This window comes from Nothoprocta perdicaria, unplaced genomic scaffold (assembly GCF_003342845.1).
Source record: "Nothoprocta perdicaria isolate Ctin4 unplaced genomic scaffold, notPer1 scaffold_289, whole genome shotgun sequence".
NCBI lineage: Eukaryota > Metazoa > Chordata > Aves > Tinamiformes > Tinamidae > Nothoprocta > Nothoprocta perdicaria.
The window spans coordinates 308,012-330,202 of record NW_020455520.1 but is presented as its reverse complement, the minus strand read 5'-3'; the positions used below and the strand labels follow the sequence as shown (position 1 = coordinate 330,202).

At 42.6% G+C, this 22,191-nt stretch overlaps 1 protein-coding gene across 3 annotated transcripts; it reads left to right on the top strand.

The window, feature by feature from the left end:
• Positions 1 to 6,102: 6,102 nt before the first annotated feature.
• IWS1 (IWS1, SUPT6H interacting protein) lies at positions 6,103 to 22,124 on the top strand. Of its 3 annotated transcripts, none has more exons than XM_026041571.1 (14): positions 6,103 to 6,159; positions 6,479 to 6,594; positions 11,934 to 12,840; positions 13,468 to 13,660; positions 13,929 to 13,986; positions 14,340 to 14,440; positions 15,193 to 15,343; positions 16,423 to 16,505; positions 16,749 to 16,878; positions 17,908 to 18,025; positions 18,787 to 18,898; positions 19,068 to 19,124; positions 19,300 to 19,411; positions 21,722 to 22,124. In XM_026041571.1, the coding sequence occupies exons 1-14, from the start codon at positions 6,126 to 6,128 to the stop codon at positions 21,851 to 21,853; spliced, it is 2,304 nt and encodes a 767-aa protein (XP_025897356.1). In that variant the 5' UTR covers positions 6,103 to 6,125; the 3' UTR covers positions 21,854 to 22,124. The 3 variants fall into 3 exon arrangements, with proteins under 3 accessions (XP_025897356.1, XP_025897357.1, XP_025897358.1); XM_026041572.1 differs by lacking the exon at positions 21,722 to 22,124 and adding an exon at positions 19,982 to 21,124; XM_026041573.1 differs by lacking the exon at positions 6,103 to 6,159 and adding an exon at positions 8,652 to 8,706 and having other exon boundaries at positions 6,574 to 6,594.
• Positions 22,125 to 22,191: the final 67 nt, after the last annotated feature.

Genomic DNA, 22,191 nt, shown 5'->3' with positions numbered 1-22,191 from the left:
TTAACCAGGTTTTCAGTGCCCCATTCTGCCTGTCCTATGCAGATGATCCGGGGATCCCAGGTTGAGGAACCATTAACCTTAGGGATTGCTGGGGGCTTTCCTAGGTTTCACCAAAACCCTTGAGACTTCTTTCCTTTATCATGAGAAAAGGGTTTGATATCTTAAAGTTAAATTTATGATACTACTATAATTCTAGGTAATATGGATGTTCTATATCCTTGAGAGATACCTAGATATCATTATTTTTCTTAATGAATCATGTTATTCATTTAATAATTTCTCTTCTTGAGAGATACTTAGATATCTTTCYGTTTCTCTCTGTTTTATGATTGAGTTGTACAAGTTCCTAAGGTTTAGAAAACAGTGTTTCAAATTACTACTTTTTGGAGTACATGGAGTATACGCTCTTGAAAATTGAATATCACCATTAAAAAAAAGAAAAAGTGATGTTTGGGGATACACTCCTGTCTTGGTGTTTTAATAAATGTCAGTCTTCTGTGTTGGAAGGAAACTTTGCAGTGAGAGATTTAAGGCTCATTTTATCATTTCCTTACCTATAGCCTCCTACAGTGTTTTTACCCATGTGATCTGGGAAAGTTAACATAGCTTTCATAAATGGAGGGCTTATATACAATTAATTTCTGCACGAGCCACCTTTTCTTCTCAGTAAATGGAGACAACAATTATTTTCCTTTGTGTGAGATACTGCCACTGCATGCAGTATCTCAAACAGTACTAAACATAAGGAGGTTTAGGCAGCAAACAGGGTAACTAGGAAGTATTTGACTTCAGAGGAAAAAAACAGCCATATGATCGTTGAGCCCTCCCTTACACGGCTATAAAGGGCTATACAGCAGCATGGATGTAATATGTTGTTTAAAACAAGCTCAGAATGATTAACCACTTTAGAAGAGTCATAAAACATGCTAAAAATAATCAATTTTAATCAAATAATCAGAGATGGCAGATGCTGCTGCTGTAGAAGTCYAATGCTCACACGCATTTATAAACAGGAATTTTAAATGCCATTTTCATGTAACTGACCCAGTCAGTGGAGAAGTGGAGCACAGAGCTCAGCAACAAGACGTGGCACACGGAGCAACTGYGGGTGCTGTGCAGGCAGCACAGCAGGGCAAGGTGTATTATTACAAACACACCTGCAAGACTAAGGCAGCCTCCAGAGCTCATCTATAACTAAGGCAAACGCGGCACAACATCTAGGAGAATCGAGCAACGCATCATGAATGTCTTCCTTCTTACTGCTTGTCTTTTCTTTTTGTACAATATCTGAGGAAGGACCTTCTAAAGCTGTTATGGCCGTGTCCTCACGTCCGTTTTCAAGACTCGTGAGCTCTCTGCCTGCCTGTTAACCTCAAGGATGTGGTAACTACATGACCTGTAACTACAAGCAGTTCAAAGCAGTAGAAGCAAATGTGGGCCAAAGCTGGGTCCTGCTCTCWTCTGACACGAGATGGAGATGGGAATACTGCACTACGGCAGAAATGCCTCCCCAGAACAAAGCAGTACAAGTGCCAGGAAACCGGCGCACTGACCSAGGGCACGGCTAGAGCTCCAGTCTATGGCATTGACCAAGAATGGACATGCAGTRAGGAGATCCCTTAAAATCCCAGGATACACAAATTCAACAGTGAAAATGCCTGTTCCTAGGAAAGCAATAAAGGGCCAACCACTCTCCTCCTGCCTGAACAGCTCCGTGGGACAACGCCTGTCTTCCTCTTGCCGCTTTTCTTTCTCCCCAAATGCAGTACTGTAAACCAGTTTATATCCTGCAGGATGGGAAATTACCTGTCCAGAAGAAATCCTCAGTGTCTGGCTTGTGCAGCTGACTCCCCTCTGTTTTCACAAGAGTATGAGCAGGAAGGAAAAGGCAGGTGAAGTTGGAGCGGGTGCCATGGAGGGCTCTCGCTCYAAGAGCCAGGTCTCTGCTGTGCCGAGGAGGAAGTGACTGAAGCACGGTTATTTATTACAGGACTTTGCTCCCAGTTCGGTGCATATGTCATTTCCAAGCCTGGCATTCCAGTAAGCAGGGAGGCCAATTCCTGCCTGAACCTTAAACTTCAATCCCTCCACTGTGTCTGAATCCTTCYGGGTTTCTGATAAGCACTTCAGAAATGAAACCCTTCAGCACCTCATCTTACACCACTCCACCAGCACTAACTTCCCTGTGGTTCTCTCCGAGTGACCCCGTTAGATAAGAAAAAATYGGACCCTTGCTCCTCTTGGTTTTGCACAGATCTCCCTGCAAGGCTTTAAAATGCACATCCATGTGTGGCCCGTGGGACCTGTGCTCCACAGCACCCAGAGCTCAAGGCAAAACAAACTCATTGCATTCAACTGGAGTCAGCCCTCAGGCAACCACCCAAGGGCACCAGGCCTCCTGACCCATTTGTATAAAGCCTCCTGGTTTTGTCAGCTCAAATTTGCTTCCTAACAAACACTGGTCCTGTGTTCTGCCATCTGGGTGYGTGTTAGCTGCCTTTACCACGAAGGAGGATGGACTGGCCAAGAGCTTCCTCCTCTCTGGTTACAACAAGTTTATTATCAGCCATTCGGGGAAAGAAACACAGCTACAGGATACCTGTAGTGAGGCAGGTACAAAGGTTTTGCCAGCCCGAGCAGGAACCCCAGAGTTAGGGACATTTCGTCCTCTAATTGCCAGCCAAAATATCAGAGAAAAGGGGTTGTTTTTTTTTCCATCTACCTTAACCTAAATGTATAACCTTCGTTTATGTGTTTAGCAGCAGATATTGTATGGAGCAAGACACTTGCCTTACTAGATACTATTCTGCATGCCCTTTATTAAGCATTTAAATAAAAATGTACAATTATGAACATGTCCCTATACATCTAATATCTTAACTCTTATTTTCTTACTTCCCAGATTCCTTTTAGCTACACTGTAGAATGAGAACGATAGCAAAAGMCTTGGGGTCTGAGGCACGGACTTCTGGGGCTCCTCCTGTAGTTGCACGCCCAGTCAGAGGCAGGAATTCAAACCTATGCTGTTTATTCACCTTGCATATTTATGTTTTAATATTACCCTCCTTACCTGAGATCTTTGTTTAAATTTAATAGCAGAGAGGAATATACTAGTGCACAAAGAGAGATACATAAAAACATAAGGCAGCAAATGTCCTAATTGTGCAAATCACTCATACTCAAGGACTTTGTTGCAAACCAGTTCTTTACCAGGCTTTCATTTTGGATACAACAATTTTTGGAAGAAGTTTATATTGTTCATGTTTTTAACAAATTCTTCTCAAGTGGCATGGATTTTATTAGATATACCATAAACACAAACGAACGGAACACACCTGCAGAAATTCCACACAGAGTTTGTTTGGGGCAGAGAGTCTCCTTGTAAAACAACAACACTTTTAMCATTCATGGCTGTGGCCCAGTGGGAGTGTTACACTATTTCTGTACTAACTCATATATAAGCAGCGGGTATGAAAGCTCCCTGGAAGCCACTGTAATCTGGGATGGGAATTTCCACCTGTGGACATGCCCAAGAGCCGGAAAGGAAGGGCTGAGGACGCACAGACTCCTCAGACGGAGCAGAAGGAGCCCAGAGGCTTGGTAAAGCGCCCGGCGCTAGCAGAGCAGGGGCAGCAGTGCGTGCGCAGCGCGGGAGCCGGGCTTGCGCTGTGGCAAGGACACCAGGAGTGAGCGGCTCCRCTCCTGAGGATGCTGCTTGGCACGCGGCTCCGAAGGGCACATCTGGATTGTGATTAGGGGCAATAAGGCACCCAGTTATTTGTATTAAGGTGGATAAGGCCAATTAAAAGTAAGGTAATGCGGCCAATTAAAATCATGTAATCCAGGGGAATTTAATCGTGCTGCAGAGGAGAGTGACAGGTCTGTCTGGACAGACATGTTAACAAAACTGCCTCTTCCTGACAGACTCTTAATTAAGAGATTGGTGTCAGGATCAAAGGGTTTAATTAGCACGTGGTACTACCTCTGCTGTTTCCTTCCCTGATAATTCAGCGTGGCCGTGTCACTGCTGCATCCCTGAGTGCCAGCTGCCAGGCACACGTTTATGTCAAAGCGGCCCTTTTTTCTGAGGCTCCGGGGGTGGCTGAGATCCAACAAGCCACAACATACACAGTTGATTCAGAAGCCCTCCGGTCTGCGATCACTTCCAACRGAGCTCTTCCCTCCCCTAAGCAGATTTGTGGCCCTACGTCACTGCAGCCTGTCACCCGGAAAAGGGGCCCTGCGGGGAGCCCCGCAAACGCAGGGAGGGGTACGTACCGGCACGGCACGGGGATTCAGGTGCAGCCCCCGGCGCTCCCCCGCGGCTCTGCGTCCCGCCGCATCGCCCGCGGCCGTGCGCGGCGTCGCACGCGGCGCTGGGGCACGCGGGCGCCGCCGCCTCTGCCGCGCGCAGGCGGGTCCTTCTCCCCGCTGCGCAATCCCATTACGGGCCGGCTGTCGCCGACGCTGCCTCCTGGGCTGCGGCCAGGAGGGCATTAGCGGAGCGCAGGGCAGGCCGGGCAGCCGGATCAAAGGCACCCGCGCGCACGAGCAGCCGCTCGGGCCGTGTCCCCTTGGTCAGCGCTGCGGAGGGAAGCAGCTGGGCTGCGCCTTCCCACGGCCACCTTTCCTTCCAGAAAGATGGGAATCATTAATGCTTAGGGAGGGAAGTCTCTCTCTCCTTCTACTTTGGGGATAGACCAAAGCTTCCCCTGGTGTGTGCAGCCTCGGTGGTGCTGGAGTTGGGCAAAGGCTTGAGGTCATTGCAGAACACAGCACACACGGCTACCATCACACCCCGGTCCTGCTTGGATCCTAATTCTAGTCCATAAGAGACCTCCATATTTTCCAGGAACCTTTGTACAATTTCCAGGTACCTTAGTGCRTATTCAATCCCTCTTTTTCTTGTTTCTGTGTATGTTTCCCTTTGTCCCTTATTTTCTATTATGTTACATTACTATTTTCTAGGGAAGAAGCAGGAGAAAAGGGGACATGATACCATTAAGAATGCATTTCTCAGAGAGCTAAGGCACCTTTATCAGCTATTTGTTTTCTGGAAAAGAGCTACAGAGCTGCAACAGGTGCTATGACACCTTTTCTTTATGTTTTATGTGTGCTGCTTTCAGGGGAAAAAAGAAATCTACTGTTTTGCCAAGCGGAGGCAATTGTCTCAGGGAAGCATGACTCCATTACCAGCTTCTCCTGAGTGAAGTATCATTAAACTATCTAAGACTTTGAGCAATGGCTTAAGTCACGCAATACATATTCAGTACAGGTTTGCCTGTGTTTACACGGCACTGCTAGAAGCAAACCGTGCGTTACAGCACGAGTGCTGCTGGGTGGAAGGTTAATGGCAGCCTAACTCCCTGCCTCCAGAGAGCCCACCGCGCACGTCCACCACAGCACTCCATCTAAATGGTGGTGACAAAGACAGGGCCCTTTCCTCTCATGTGTTCCCCCCAAAGCAAGCAAGGAGGGTGTTTCAAGGCTATTTTTTGACTGATTTTGAGGGCCAAACCAGGAGGGAGGAGCAGCTTGCAAGCAAACTGAACTGCAGCTTTAAATGTGCTTTGCCCTTCTAGCTTCCACCGAAGTTACTTCTTGTCCGTTTAATTGTCAGTGGGCACAGCAAGTCCATTGTCTGAATGGCAAAGTGTTTACTATTCCAACCAGGAGATGTATTTTTTTCATCTCCCATCCTTTCTTGGAAAAACTCAGCAGGTTTGGCTTGGACTGAGTGGGAACGCTGGGTAATTGCAGGGGACTGGACAGCACGTCTAACGCTAATCTGTCCCTTGCGGCTTCCGCCCCCGGGAAGTCTCCCCACGCTTCTCCCGACACCCGCTCCTGGCTCCAACAACACGGTCGCTGTCGTTGTCACCGCCCCAACGGTCGCCCCAACGGCCGCCCCGCCCGACGTCTCGCGAGACTTGGCTCCCGCGAGACTCGGCTGCGGGCGCCCCTCCCGCCGGCGGCCGCTCGTGGCGCATGCGCGCGGCCGCCCGCCGGCGGTTCGCGGGGGAGGCGCCATTTTGGGCCTGTGCGGCGCGGGCGGCGGCGCCCGGAGGCGGCGGGTGCCAGCGGCGAGCTCTGCCTCGGGGCCTTGCCCCGCCGCCGGGCGCGCCATGGAGGGCGAGTACTACGGCGGGGAGCAGTCAGGTAGCGGCGCGGGGCGGCCGCGCGGGGCGCCGGGCCTGTGGCGAGGCGGCGGGCCCGGGGCAGGGCTGACACCCGCGCCCTGGTGCTTGTGCCGGCGAGCGCTCGCGACACGGCACAGCGGTTTGGAGGGTGTGTTTTGGGCAGGGGGGCTGTCTGTGGTGGTCTTGTCTCCGCTCTGAACCTTCCCAGCGGTGTCACCTCTTTCCCTGCGCTAGTCCCGGCACTGGCCTCTCCTTGTGGAGCTTCCTGGCTTCCCGCTCCTCCCGACTGTCAACACTGGGACATGTCACTGAGTTTTCCTTTCCTTTCCTTGGACTAGATGACGGTGGAGCGACCCCGGTGCAGGACGAAAGGGACTCCGGATCTGAGGCTGAAGATGAAGTAAATGAGCAGCATTCTGGATCWGAGAATGGGAGCATAGGGCATCAATCAGAGGTATGCTGAAACTTTGATTTTAATTAGATAAAGCTTCTTTTAAATAACGTGTTTGTCGTTTTGGTAGCCTGGTAAGAGGCTTACTCTGTTGCTGGAATTGTTCCTTAGGGTCCTGTCAAGCAAATATTTCCTTTCAGAGGAAAGGATGAGAAATATTTTCTCGGTGAATAAGTAGGATTTTTTTTTTTTTTTTTTTTTTTTTTTTGCCACTAATGATCATAATGATGTTCAATGTTATATAGAACAAGTGGAATATTGTGCAAGAATAAAATTCTCTGCATTGCAACTGGTAGATTTTTTAGATTTGAGATACTAATACAAGCTTTTAGGAATCTTAGGTTTTTCTTTAAATTTCTGCAAATTAACATAAAACTACGTGTTATGGAGACATRCTTTTCCTGACTAAAGAGTAAATTCTCCCCTTCCTTCTCTCAGGTATGACAGAGAATTGCCTCTAAAGCCTGTTTCGTGCTATGTTTCCCTTTTTTGYCTTTCACAAAGGAGAAGGTTTCCATGTGGAAAAGAGACCAAGGTTCCTATATGACATTTCTCTTTTCTTTTAAAGGCTTTTTACTATTGAGAACYTTACACTGTGGAAAGGGTGAAGATGCTTTCACTCAGGGTTGTATTTGGAGGAGAGTTGCTAAAATTGATTGTGAGATTTGTGGTTGAAAAGAGGACTGTAATAGGGGTGARGGTTCCTTGTGGATTTCTGGAACAAGTCCTAGGCCTTGTGTTAATTTCCTATTTATTTATTTATTTGTGACTAAAGTTATATTTTGGTGAACTTTTTGATAGTCATCAAAGTTTTGGTCAAGCTTGTTTTATTCTGTTCTGCAGATTGTGTTGCATTTTGTGTGAAGTTCAGTATTGGCTCTGATAGTTTCTGCAGTGGCTATGTAGTACTAACAGTTGCCTGAAATGTGTAAGGTGATAGACTGTAATAGCTTGAAATGGTTCAGAAGGTTTACTCTGTTGTGTTGCAAGCCTGTTGTTATTATAACTATTATTATTTTAAATTTGTTGGAACTCATGCTTTCATCAAAATTAGRAAGTGGTTGAAGATTTTGTATAAAATGGAAGTTCTAGTTTACTTGAATGTGTGTATAAATTTTGGAGAGGAGAGGATAAAGGTTTACAGCAGAAGGAATTGGTTTGGTGTTGGGCATCTCCTATTGTTATAGTCAGGAAATGCTTTGACAGAGGAAGAAATGTATTTGTTCAGGCAAGGGAAATGAAGAGTGCTGTTGACAAGGACGTAGTACTTTAAACTCCAGTTTTCATCTAAAAATAGTGGATTAAAACACAAATTGTTGTCATCTTGATCTAGTTAAACTTATTCTTTGGTGTAAAAAAGTTTTGTCAGTTGATCTTTACCATGTATTTTTGCGAGATTTTAATTTTATCTGCTATGAAAAAGTAATTAGAAATCTGTCAGAAAAAAATGCTTGACTTTTTGTTAATATTTTTGGCAAGATTTCCAGATTTAAATAACCAGAAGATATCATTAGGAGTTGTCCTCATCATTAACTAATCCTCTTCATGTATCAGCAGTATTTGAATGTTTTTGTTCTTTGATGGGTGTTGAATCTTCTTCTATGGGTAAAATGTTTTGGAAAGTCCAAATAAAAAACAAAGATACCCTAAACCCTAAGCAATTAAACAAACCCAACCCTTCTGCTTGATTATAGATGTAGCTTTAATGCTTGATTTGATTCAGTTCAAATAATCATTTAATTTTTTGAAGTATTTTCCTTTGCTCTGAAGTTCTTAGTAATTTGATATTTTCCTTCATCAGATTTCTTCATCAAATGATAATGTGCAGTTACTCTATCTGAAAGGAGAAGCTTTCAGTGATTTATCATATTTATCCTAAAATATCTCTCCTCATCTTATTTCCTTCATCTTTAGGAATATGTGGGAGAAATGACATTCAAAGGTAATAAAACCTTTGAGACAGCTTAATCAGTTAAGTCTGTTTAATTACTACTTCGTCTCTAAATTAGAACTCAGATCTAAAGAACTGAAGTTTTAAATTTTTAAACTTTTTTTTTCAGGTTCTTAACTTTAAAGAAAAGGGGAATCCTGAGGAATTACTTATGTAGGTCTCAGGTATGTGGGTTTTCTTTTCCACAATTCTTTTCTGTCTTTCCTTCCCCCAATCCCACTTTATCTATAAATGTTCTCTTTGATGTCCTTACCAATTCTGTTTTAGACAAATAGAATTAGATAACACATAGTTTTAGTACAGTGGTGAATACTAAATCATGTTTACAGTGTTTGTTCAAGTCAGGCTCATGTCAACCCGATGACTTAGATTCTTACACTTGTACCAAGTCCCAGTTATCTTCATGAGTTTAGTTATGGTTTGACTGCAACTGATACAGATATCTTAGATTTTGAAAATAACATAACTTGCTGACCTACCTATGATAATCAGTGTATGCCTCAGTTTAACATGAGTTAAACTACTTACTTAACTTTGTCATTCATGAGTTTGTAGTGGATGTGTCAACTGTGTTGAACTTAATAAACTATAGAAGTATTAATGAAGTATCACATCTGAAAAGTAGTGGCATGTTGATCCAATATACTATCTATGGTAATAAAAATTTAGGTAGAGGGATAACACTGTAAATCTGATTTTGATGTATTCCTTATTTTATACTGTACTAAAGCCTCATGTTATAGAATTCTGTCAGTTAAAAAGGACATCTGATTTAAAAAGTTTATAGATAAAGAGGAGGAAGAAAAGAAAGTAAAGGAATTAGAGAAAAATGCAATAGCAATTACCTGAGACCTACTTCTTCGTGAGGATGTCTGATTTTTTTTCTTTAAGGGTTTAGAAAAGAAAAAAACACTACAAAATGACGTATATGATTTCTTTGAACACATCTTTTTAGAGACGAACTAGTAAAAAAGGTGGTGGGAGAGATTATCCTACTCAGTTTAGTCATCTTACTATTAAGTTGCATCTGTTTTATGTATAAAGTGTATTCCAAAACATCCACAGATTCAGTATTTGTATTCAGCATACCTTTGCATTGATGCGTCTAGATGGGCCCTTTCTGTTGTATGAAGGCTTTGAGGAGGTCAGCTCTGCCCCAGATCTGCTTTAGGAGATGCCTCATTCCTTTAATGTGGTGCTGAGTCCAAGCTAGTTGTCATCTTTGTCTGGGACTTACAGACTTGGCTAGTGTGACTGTTCTTTTGGCTAGCTCTGTCTTGTGCTTTCCTGATTCAGGAATAGAGTAAAGGGATTCCTGGAAGCCCAATCTTGATAGAGAAGCTGGATCTGTGTTTTCTTTAAGCAGATCTTAATGTAGGTGATTATATGAGAGTAAGGTTCAGATGCTGTAATCACCTCTGGCATTCTGTTTTGCAGAATGCTGTATGGACACAGAGTAAGCTAATTAGGGTGCATTTCTGCTCCCCTTATCCAAACTCTCCAAGCCTTTTATTCTAAAGAGCAATTGTCAGCTTGCAATAACAGAGATTCAAGAAGTTCCGAAGTACTTCAGTAATGCTGCTGTATAATTATAAAGATTTATTACCAAGTATTTTGCACAGATGATCCTTGTAATTTAGTACTATATTCCAAATAAGTAGTTACATAACCCGAAGCAAYACTTTTGACCTTAGAAATACTGTGTGGTTAAGAATCGCTGTAGAATCAGCTTGCTTTTTAATGGTTACCTGTTCACCAAAGCCTTTCTAGACTAACAGTCTGCAAGATGCTGACCCTAACAGCTTAAACATGAATACGTTTTCATACTTGATGTCTGAAAAGCATGATTTGAGACTCAGACTAAACCCTGGTTTGATTCTATAGAGGTAACAAATAAAAAAACACTGAATATTCCTATTAACATTATTGGAAACGTCTACACTGCTGTTGTGAGAGGAGCAAATAGTAGAAAGAGAGAGGTATTGACATAGGTTATTGAAGCTGCTCTTTTGTAGCTAGCATTAAATAATATGGAAATAGTAAAGCTGTGTTTGAAGTGCACCTTTGAAAATTAAGGAGTCCTGATTTCCCATTGTGTAGTATGTTTTTGTCAGTAATTCTACAGTTGTTTACCAGTTAATATTTTTATAGATTTTAGTCATTGGACCCAAAATGTTAAAAAGTAATGTTATTTACTACCTTGTATARTTCTAGGAATCAGTCATAGTTCTTAAATACTTCTAGTTTTATTTAAAATTCTCTCTAAATCATGTATTGTAAAGATTAATTGTAATGTTGATTTAGCTTTAACAAAGATGCATGTAAAACAGTGTATGGTCCTGAATGTGGGAGTAGGATGAATATAGGAAATAAAAAGAAAATAGCAAGGAAGTCTGTCCTCCTAACTAAAAAGTACTCAGTTTGCAGAGATGTTAGCAGAAGGAATCTACAGCTGAGAAGAAAAAGTCTCCCCTGAGGAAAGGGCTCACCCTAGCTGAGAAATGGAGAAGTTGAGGGTGTAGAAAAGAAGTTTCTATTACAATATTTTTCTCTTTGATTGAAAACAGGATTATTGTGACAATGACTATCTTACCTATGCCAAGTTAATGAAAGGAACATTTTAGATAACCTAATGGTGTTTTTCTTAGGTAAAGACAAAATTGAAAAAAAAATCTTCAAGTAGAAAACTAGAAAAACGGATTGTGTGGCTCAGTATTTTTGCAGTACAAAAAGTATATATTTCATTTCTAGAGATTTGAGATAGGCATAGGAGATATCAACTTAAAGGAGAAAGACATTACATTTTGATTTTTTTGTATTTGAAATACATACTCATCTCTCAAGCAGGTTTATTATTAAATGGTAGGCTTTCAATCTTGACATGTTCTTAAATAAGACCTCTTGGCAAAGAGGAAAAAGGCACAAGCTGAGCTTCTCTGGAATTCCATGTATGTGTGATCTGAGTAAAATGTACTTAATACAAAAAAAAAAAAAAAACCTCCATGGGAGGTGTTTTATTTGCCCTGYTTCTGGGGAGTTAGACTAAACCTTCTTGAAAGCCTAACTTACTGGAGAAAAAAAAAAAAAAGAAAAAAGCTTCTGGATATTCAGCACTTTTTTAGAAGTTTTAATTAATTTTTAAAATTTTGTTATCTTGTCCAAAATATGATTCAGCAGTAAAGTGGAGAAGCTTCCATTGATCTTTAATATTTCTGTTACTCTAAGTTCCTTGATGCAGCTTTTATAATAATTTCTGTATAGAAAAAATTTCAGGCTCTAGTACCTTGAGCAATTAAACTGTGGGGAAGGCAAGCAAAAAGCAGGAACGGCTTTTGTTTCATTTTCTTCTAGTTCCTTTGTTTAGTTGTCTGAAATTATTTTTCTCTTCCAGAATGAACACAGTGATGGAGAAGACAATGGGCAAATGGGAGAGTCTCATATGACAGACTCTGAAAACGAAGATATTCCAAGGCAAAAAGACAGTGACTCAGATAATGAGGAGCCTCCAAATCACAATTTAAGTGATTCAGACAATGAAGCTGCTCATGGAGGAAAAGACAGTGATTCTGATACTGAGGACCGTCCAAATCAGCATTTAAGTGACTCTGAAAATGAGGATGCCTTAAATCATCGAGTGAGTGACTCTGAAAATGGAGAACCTCAAAGGGATCAGAGCAGTGATTTTGAAAATGAGGAATCACAGAAGCAGCCRGCCAGYGATTCCGAGAGCGAGGAGCTGCGCAAGCAGCCRGCAAGTGACTCGGAGAGCGAGGAGCTACACAAGCAGCCAGCGAGTGACTCGGAGAGCGAGGAGCTACACAAGCAGCCRGCCAGTGATTCCGAGAGTGAGGAGCTTCGCAAGCAGCCGGCCTCTGATTCCGAGAACGAGGAGCCACGCAGGCAGCCAGCAAGTGATTCTGAGAGCGAGGAGCTTCGCAAACAGCCGGCCAGCGACTCGGAGAGCGAGGAGCTGCGCAAGCAGCCGGCCASTGATTCCGAGAGCGAGGAGCCGCGCAAGCAGCCAGCCAGCGACTCGGAGAGCGAGGATGTTTCCAGACACAAACGAGAAGTAGAGTCTGATGATAGTGATGTTGAGGACAGGAAGGAGGTGCAGAATGATTCTCATCATTCGGATAACGAACCTGTGAGAAAAGGGTTTCAGGGTTCTGACAGTGAAGAGGATGGCCCTAAAAGGCGAAAAATATCAGACAGTGATGAAGAAGAGAAAGAGGAGGAGAAGATCGTGAAAAGGAAAACAGCTGTACTCTCTGACAGTGAGGATGACAATGAGAAAACACGTAAGGAAATACAGTGTAAATGTAAATCTTGATGTGACAAGCAGCAGCRTTACAGTTAACTCCACAGCAGGTTTTGGTTTTAGGTTGCAACTGTGCTTTGAAAAAGACATTATTATAAATATATTTGCACATGAATGTATAACACTCTTGAGGAATAAGTAGACTTTTTGCAGAGTCTGTTTCATATTGGCCTGTTTTTGTATTTGTTACTCCTTTTACTGCTATTTCTTTAATACTTAGCTGTTACTTCTGTAGTTCTCTAGAGTGTGTTTTTTGCCCTGTGTGTGGTTTTTTTTTTTTAAGCTATGTGTGAGAATCAGTCTTGAAATTGCATTTTTTTATGAATAGGTGTGATATATATTTGTATGAGGGGTATATATACAAACACATACCTACACATAGACCCAGTGCAAACACACACATATATGTATATACATTCAGTTCCTGACTGAATAAGATAGACTTCAGAATGGACATTTTCGTTTGAGGAGAGGGCGCTGATTTCATGTAGGAAGGCTGGTCAGCTTTGCTCCTGTCCAAAGAGAGTTTGAGAGAGAATAACTATTTGGGAGGACCAGTTGTTATCTCTATTACTAGGACAAGTAATAATGCTCCATTTTTTGGCAGCTGCAAAGAAAGTACGAATTCTTTCTGATGTTGAAGAATCAGATAGTGATGCTGCTTCAGAGAAATCTGATAAAAGGAAGAAAAATGCTATATCGGACAGTGAAGAAGAAGAAGAAAGGAAAGAGAATGCTGGGAAGAAAAAAGAAGAGAAGGATCTGTTTGGAAGTGACAGTGAATCTGGAAATGAGCAAGAGTAAGTATTTCTGTCAATATGAATTCCTTCAGGGTTGCAGATAGTGAGATTGTTCTTGAATGGAAAACRGATGAATCCCAACCAATTCATTCTCTATGAATGTCCATCTTCTCTGGTGGTATGAAGAGGAAGGTTAATAGTAGGTCTCAGAACGGTAGATCTCCCAAAATCATACCAGAAATTTCCCAGGAAAATGTATTGCTCACTGCTGTTGTCTTAATGTTGACATAGATGTCAGCAGAGATGAATGTTACTGTTACTTTCACAGGAACCTGATTGCAGATATATTTGGAGAATCTGGTGATGAAGAGGAGGAGGAATTTACAGTAAGTGCTATTGCGGGTGGCTCTTGCTTTGTTGCCAGAGCTCATCTCTGTGGAAGCTATTCCAGAGTGCCTCTTCAGCTTTTAATTCACATCCAGGGATATTCTGTATCAGTAGGGAATTTTTACTCTTGTGCTGGACTTCCTAAGGTAGCCTTTGTTAGGCAACTTCTGCAGCTCTTCTGTTAGAATAGTCTTCCACGTGAAAGTCACAGGTGAAAATACAGTTTTGCTTCGCTTTGAAAGTGGATTGAAGAGCTCCCCTCTAGAGAGAGCTGTTACACTATTGGAGGAAGGTACTTGGGTAGATGCGGAGTCCTAGTCTGCTTGCTGACCTGTACTGTTGTTACCATCAGGGTTTTAACCAGGAGGACTTGGAAGAAGAGAAAGCGGATGCAGACATGAAGGAGACAGCAGATGAATCCGATTCTGATGATAACATCAAAAGAGGGAAGCAGTAAGTCAGTGTGCTGTATTTGCCAGTGACAAAAGAGTACCCAAGATTTTTTGTGAAAAAGGCTCCTCCAAAGACTGATTGGACTTGTTAGAAAGGCAAGGGACTGCATCTCTGTAGTAATGTGTGTTCTCAAAGATGTAAGTTTTGCTCTTCACTTCTACAGTGTAGTCACTCTTCAGTCAGTAGCAAATTACCTGTGCTGCTGCTCAGGAGAGGAGCAGTTCCTGTGAAAAACTGAGCGAAACTAGGATCTGCTCCTTTTTTTCTACTTCTAGCACTTCAGCACTGGGTGATGTGTAGCAGTACTGTAGTCCCAGATGCGGTTTCTCTGCTGATGTAGGAGATACGGTGTAGCAAGACTTGCTTAGTTCCCATTGCCTTCCTGCCTTCTCCGCTAGTATAAGAGCTGTATTTGCAGTTTGGGAAAGCAGAATTTTTGACAGGCTCAGTGACAGATTTGCCCATCCTGAACCCTGCGCATCAAATAGATTTGTGCCATTAGTTATTTCAGCAAGCTAAAAGGTCATCTTGCAGGCTTTTGAGGACATSTCTGAGCCACAGAACCCTTCTGTTTGCTAATTTACCAGTTTGTAAGCTTGAGGATAATTATCACACAGGGACATTGAGGCATAGTAATTGTAGAATTCTTAGAGATTTAGGGGAAGGTTATGATATAGAAATGCAGAACTGTTTTATATAGAGTAGGCTTAACCCTCTTTAGATCATCAGCAAAGTCTCTTCTTGCATTTCAGTATGGACTTCATGTCAGATTTCGACATGATGTTGCAACGAAAGAAGAGCATGAGTGGCAAACGCAGACGGAACCGTGACGGAGGGACTTTTATTAGTGATGCAGAYGATGTGGTCAGTGCCATGATTGGGAAGATGAATGAAGCTGCTGAGGTGAGTTGTCTAGGTTCCAAAGATGCCTTAACATCTAGTTCTGTTCTRTGGGAAAATCTTTTGTCAGGTAAAATAAACTGCCTAGTACGCAAGAGCAACGTTACTGAAAGCTTCCAGTATCAGTATTCAAGAATTTTTCTTAGTTGTAATTCAGAAAAGCTTTTCACTTTTATAAGTGAATATCAGTTAAGTTTGTTAAACCAGCTGCATCAGCTGAGGTCAAATGCCGATAAACAGGAGTGAGTTCATGTACTATAAAATATGAATGTTTATCTTGAACACTGAGTAATGGACTGTTATTTTCATCATACAGTTACTTGCTGTATATGTATGTATGTGTATAGGTAGTAATTGAAGGCTTGGCCAGAATAAGCAGTTAGGACATAGCATTTTCTAAACTGCCTGAAAGATGATACCGTGGTAATGATGCCAGAGAAACACAATTATGGGAGAGAAATAAACCTGGTCAGACTGCCTCTTTCAAGGAGTGATGCTTAATATGTTGCTGTGCAGCGTTTCTTGGAGTTGTCCGATTTCTSTCTTGTTCTCTCCGCTTTTGTTGGAGTGGCAGTCAGATTGACAAATAGCATTGTGAAAATCATGACAAGCAGATTGGGGGAGTATGCAGGGAACTTCAGAAGGAAGTTTACAGATGTCAAAAGAAGTACTTCTGAGAACAAGATAAGAAGGATAACGTGAGGAGGAAGGGGAGAGCACGATTTGGGAGACAAAGATGGAGAGGATGAAGAACTGAACTCCACTGCTGCAGATAACTTTGCTTGAGAAGGGCTTTTTCCCCCGTTGCAATTTCAGCTGAGATCTTAATAGATTTGGCTTCTTTTCTAGGAGAGAATCTCTTATATATGAAGATTTAAAGAAAATACTGTGCACTCCTCTTCAGGGTGATCTTTGTATAAAATTTGTTTTGAGGCCGTAAGAAGATGGAGCAGGGCATAAAGTTAGAGTAATTTCCCCCACATTGCCCTCCTCTGGTAATAGACTAATCTTTATTGATTTGTTAAGGGATGAGAATCACTGCTTTCTTCTTGATGAAGTTGTACTTCTTAAACTCCCTGTAGGAGGATCGACAGCTGAATACACAAAAGAAGCCAGCACTAAAGAAATTAACTTTGCTACCAACCGTAGTTATGCATCTTAAAAAGTAAGTGTCATCTTCCTGGTTAATTATCTTGGGGTTACTGGAAATAGGAAGACTGACAGAGAAACATTAGAATTGTACCAAAAAGCAAAACCTTTTCATTCCAGTTAAATGCTGGAGCTAGGTGGCCGATTATTTAAAACCCGATTATTTAACTTGAAGTAACCTAAAATGCCCTGCTGTACATCACATTTTAAAATTCACATTTTATGACTTTGTGACTTCTCTTTACTTAAAACTTTCTAGGCAGGACCTCAAAGAAACTTTCATCGATAGTGGTGTTATGTCTGCTATCAARGAGTGGCTCTCTCCTCTTCCAGACAGAAGTCTGCCAGCACTAAAGATACGAGAAGAACTTCTGAAGATCCTGCAAGAGGTTTGGAACTGACTTATATAACCAAATAACCATATCAACCATAATCATAAACCATAACCATATAAATCAAATATAACCATGCTTGATTCATGGCTCTGCTGTAGCTTTACAGCCGTGTGTGTTGGGAAATTTGTGGAGGGAACGGATACTAGTGTGTCCTCTAGACCAGTGGACTAGCACTGCTAGCAGTGAAATACAGGAAGAAGCTGCAGAATGGACATGTGTGGTTTAAAAATTAAATCATTTCAGTGATTATTTCCTATGTTATACATATGTTGTCTAGCTAAAAAAAAAAAAAAAAAGACTGGGAATTGTAGACACCTAATTGCTGTTAAGAAATTTCCCTGTTTGTACAATAAAGCAAGTAGTTCTAGCAGCAGGCCAAAAGAAGTTCCTGTGCTGAGCTTAAGAGGGTCGCAGGTGAACTACCTGCATTAACTCCTGTATCCTTCCCCAAAGAACCTGATGGCTTTTCTAGACTTCTCATAAACCTGAACTACTGTCCCTCGTCTTCCCCAACATGAATACATGAGTTACTAATAGCTGGTTGGACTCACTTACGAGTTTTTCACATTGGGGCGTTTTATTTCTTCCTTTGCTTCTGCTGTGGCAATTGACGGTTTCTTTCCTCTGTTTTTTTTTGACATGTTAAAGTGTGCAGTGCACTCAGGAAGCCTCTCAAGACCCCTACTAAACCTCTAGTGTTGATAGCAAGCTGGTTATTTGATGACTTTTGCCACTTAGATTTTTATCATTGTGAAATGAGTGCTTAGAAGTGCTGATTCTTGGATAATACTAGCAAAAGAGTGCTTGGAGAAACTGCTTTAGGAAATTTGGTTTGCTTTGTGTTTAAGAAACAAAGCTGTCAAGGTAAATTACTAGGTTTCACTTTTAACTGATGGGTGGTGGTAAAGTGATAAATACTCTTCTGTTATGATTATCATGAAAATAAGTTTTGCTTCTGAAAAGGTTGCTACCTGTGCGGTTGACGTTCGGATGTCATGTCTCGCTACTCTGATTTTCTTGCAGCTGCCCAGTGTGAGCCAAGAGACCCTGAAGCACAGTGGGATCGGACGAGCTGTGATGTACCTCTACAAGCACCCTAAAGAGTCGAGACCTAACAAGGACATGGCAGGGAAGCTAATCAGTATGTAATCCTCTCTCTTGTACTGCCTCAGTGACATTCCACTGATGAGTTAATCGCTGCATCAGCTTTTCTGTGCGTTTTTGTTATTGCCCTTAGTAGAGAGAATTATTCCACAGTGTAGGGATCTTACCTAATTACATTGCCTGCAGAACTCTTAACAAGAACAGTTATATTTGCTTCCTTATGCATCGCTGCTGTTTCATTCATTCTTGATCTAAAATCAGAGGATGGCATTTGTCTGCCCAAATTCTTTCTGATCTGGTTGTCCAGGTCTCATCCGTGTGTAACGAAGGAAGAAGGTGCTACTGGAAGACTGTTTATCCCACACTTTTCATGCACTTTAGTGACAACCTGGATGTTTAACTAGAGCCTTTYTAAGTGCAGTGCATTCCCTCGTGAGTGACTGTAGATGGATTCTAAACTTGTTCTTGAGAAACTAATCTACCTATTTCAGAAGTAGCACTCACTGTGGCACGTGGGAGTTCCTTACGTTAAGTGCTCTAAGYGCTGGGAGGGATCTAGCAAGAGACTTTAGATGTGAAGGCTCTCTCACTGTCCAGGAAACAGTTCTCCTGGGTTCTTCTGAAATCTTAAAAATCTTCCAAAATCATTTGCTTGAATTAGAGAAGCAGCACCAGTGCTTGCTGTGGACTTGGGGAATGATAGTAGGAGTCACTGGAGTGCTCTGGAGGTAAACCTCTATGTGCCTGGTGATGTGCTGAAGTACCAGCGTGGGTGTGCTTGCGTTTTTTTTTAAACAGATGAATGGTCTCGACCCATCTTTGGCCTTACCTCAAATTACAAAGGCATGACGAGAGAGGAGAGGGAGCAGAGAGATTTGGAACAGATGCCTCAGCGGAGGAGACTGAGCAGGTAGGAATAGCAGGCAAAAATGAATTTCTGAGATTCCATCAATATGTGTACATTCTAAAGAGGAAAAACCTGTCTTTTTTCCTCTTATTTCCTTTGTCACAATCGATTGTCCTCTAAAGTTACCATTGTTCCTTGTGTGTGGATGCTTACACAGTTTCATGTCTTACAGCTCCGGCGGTCAAACTCCTCGCAGGGACCTGGAGAAAGTGTTAACAGGAGAGGAAAAGTAGGTTGAGTTTTGCTTTTTGTGATGAGGGAAAAAGTGTTTTAGCAGTGCTAACAGCGTGCTTGGAAAGCTTTGAGGCTTTCCAAGCAGGGGCCGTGTACGTGGTTTCCGCAGAGGAGCGTGTTCTGCTGGCTCCTGCCCAAGGCTTGGGGCAGTAACATCCTGCTTTTTGCAGGGCACTCCGGCCTGGGGACCCTGGGTTCTGTGCCCGGGCAAGGGTGCCGATGCCCTCCAACAAGGACTACGTGGTCAGACCAAAGTGGAACGTGGAAATGGAGTCCTCCCGGGTAAGCACTGCTGTGGGGAGGTGCTGGGCTTCTCTTGCTGCCTCTGTGCTTCGCGTAGCTGTGGTTAAGCCTGGGAATATTCATCACCTTGATACTGCTCTTGCTGTACGATACGGCACTTCTTCTCACGGGCCTTTTCTGAYACAAGTAGACAGCAAATTCTGCTGACAAGCTAAGCCCATCACATTCCTTCACTGAGGTATAGTTTCTCTTCTTAGAAAGAGATTTTAACTGTTCTATATTGAAGGCCCGATKGAAGGCCTCTTATTTTAGAGCATTTTGAAATAAAGTAGTGATTTGATCAGTCTGTCACTGATATTTTATACTTCTGTCTTTTGTATGATGAGATTCTTGTAATACTCCACTTGGGGAAAACATCGAAGTGTTGGTAAGAATTAACAGTTTCGTTAGAGGCCTTTACCTTGCTTTGCTTTATCCACCTACCTTGTATATTTAATTTAAAGGCAGAGTATGTGGTAAAACACATGTCGATGGAAGAAGTAATAATGAAACTGTGCTCTTTCTGCTGTTATCTTTCCTTCTCTGCATTAATTGAGATATTGTTTCTAGCCCGGGACTATTAAGAGAGGTATTAGTCGCTTGGAAAAGCACAAGAGACGGTTTGCTGAACAGAAACGACTCAGCAAAGTGCATCGAGCCATCAAGTTCAGCATTGAAGGCAACAGGATGCCCCTGTAGCCATGACACTGCCTTCCCCAAGTTTGAGAGGTATCCCTCGAGGGAGGTGTGGACAGTGCATGTGCTTCAGCCGTTGGCAGTTTGCACATATAGGAAAGGAGTGTGTAAGCCCCACCTTCAGCTTGGAAAGCTCTCCTGGTATCCCCTGATGCCTGTACTTTGACCTCAAAGGGCCACGTACAGGACAGGACACGCTGTAGCACCCGGCGCCTGCCGTGGTGCCTGCCTCCGCAGCTGCCCGGCACCCAGCGACAGGGACTGAAGGAAAATCCTGCACTCACAGCCAGGTGTCTGTGGTTTGAATGCTTGGCCAGTGAGCAGGTCCAGCAGTGTGAAACTTCTCACTTAGCTGTACTTTGCAGATTGATCTGATGGGCAAGAATTGCCCTTATGTGGCTCATGTTTCACTGGTATATGCAGGATRAAAACGCTGTTCAGGCCTATTTTACCAAGGAAGTTAAGAGATACGAGGCATTAGGGGGTGGTTGATGGCAGGTAGAGAACGAGACCTCCCAAGACTTGAGGAAAGCTCTGCTGGGAATGCAGGGCTAGGGGAGATGATGGATGATGAATAATCAACATGAGMATTGTTTGGAAAACTTCTGGTCTGCATTTCAGTTCTGTGAGCAGGGGTGTCCCAAGTGGTAGATTGTTTTTAACCTTCACATTTATTTATAACTTATTTGGTTAATCACTGAAATTCCAGCTCCAATTCCAGTAAATATTTTTTCTGTTTAATGCATAAACCTCACTTTTAAATCAGTGCGTAGTGGGCAGCTTCCCTAATGCTGGGAACAAGAGGTTCAGATTCTAAAGGATGTTTGTTTGGYATCAAGTAGCATATTTTGGATATATCTGTTTTTCCCAAACTTAAAAGGTGTAAAGTTTCCAGCATTCACTTTTTCTTCTGTTGCCTAGCTAGGGAAACTGCTTTCTAGAAAGTAGTGGTTATGGATCCAGAATCCCTTACTGTTGGTCTTCAGAGGGTTTTCTGTGCAGAATCACTATAAAAACTGTGCAAAATCTCAGTTTTTCAACTGCCGTTAAACAAAATACAGAAATGAAATGCAATAACTCCTGTAATAATTTGTAAGGCCAGATTTCTTACAAGTTTCTTTTGCTTTCCTCATCCTTTCCTTTTTTCTTTTCCAATGATCTTTTTCTCTGTAAGTACTAATGAGTGGCCTTTTAAAATAAATCACAGTTTGGAATTGATATGTGAGCTCGATCCAACTCAGTTACAGTGCTGTCCTATCCAAAACTCCTCCATCCTCAGGAGGCCTGTTTGTCCCCTGTGTGTATTTCTCACACTGAACYGCACTCACTGTAGACAGCAGAACTGTTCCAGACTAACACGACTGTGCACGACTAACCGGCCCGCGTGAGCCCCTGCGCTCCGAAAGCTTCGCTGTGGCGCTCGGGAGCGTTTCCTACGTGCGGTGCATATGTCGGGGGCCGCGTGTCCTCCCGGGAGGGACACGGCAACGAGCTGGCAATTGGCAATGACTTCAGGAGATCCATCCTCCAGGCTTAACCTCACACGGTTGCTTCTGTTGAACCTCTGGGACGTCTGCTTTTTTTCAGTGGTAATTATTAGTTTTATTTTTTAAGTTCCAGGGAACCTCTAAGAAAGGGGTGAGTCGACTGGACAAACAGATGCGGAAATTCACAGATATCAGGAAAAAAAGCAGATCGGCCCATGCAGTGAAAATCAGCATTGAGGGCAATAAGATGCCATTGTGACCCTTCACAGAATACCCCAACTCTGCTGTAAGACAAACACCCATAGACTCTTGGGAGACCTCTATATTTTTAACAACATGTTTGGGTTATATTTTTTTTAGTGAATCTTTAAACTGTTGGTTCAGGTTCTGGTATAAGATGTTGTCTAAGGACTGTGAATACGGGGACTACTTTCTCCCGATTGTATTTAAACTTGCTCTATTGTGTCCTTTGTACAGATCGAGTATTTGTTGTATTGCAACACTTTAGACAATAAAACATCCTCCTGTTCTTTTTTTTTTCCTGCGGGGGGGCTCTGATTGCTCCGGGTGGTTTGTGTGTGTGAAGTGCTGAGAAGA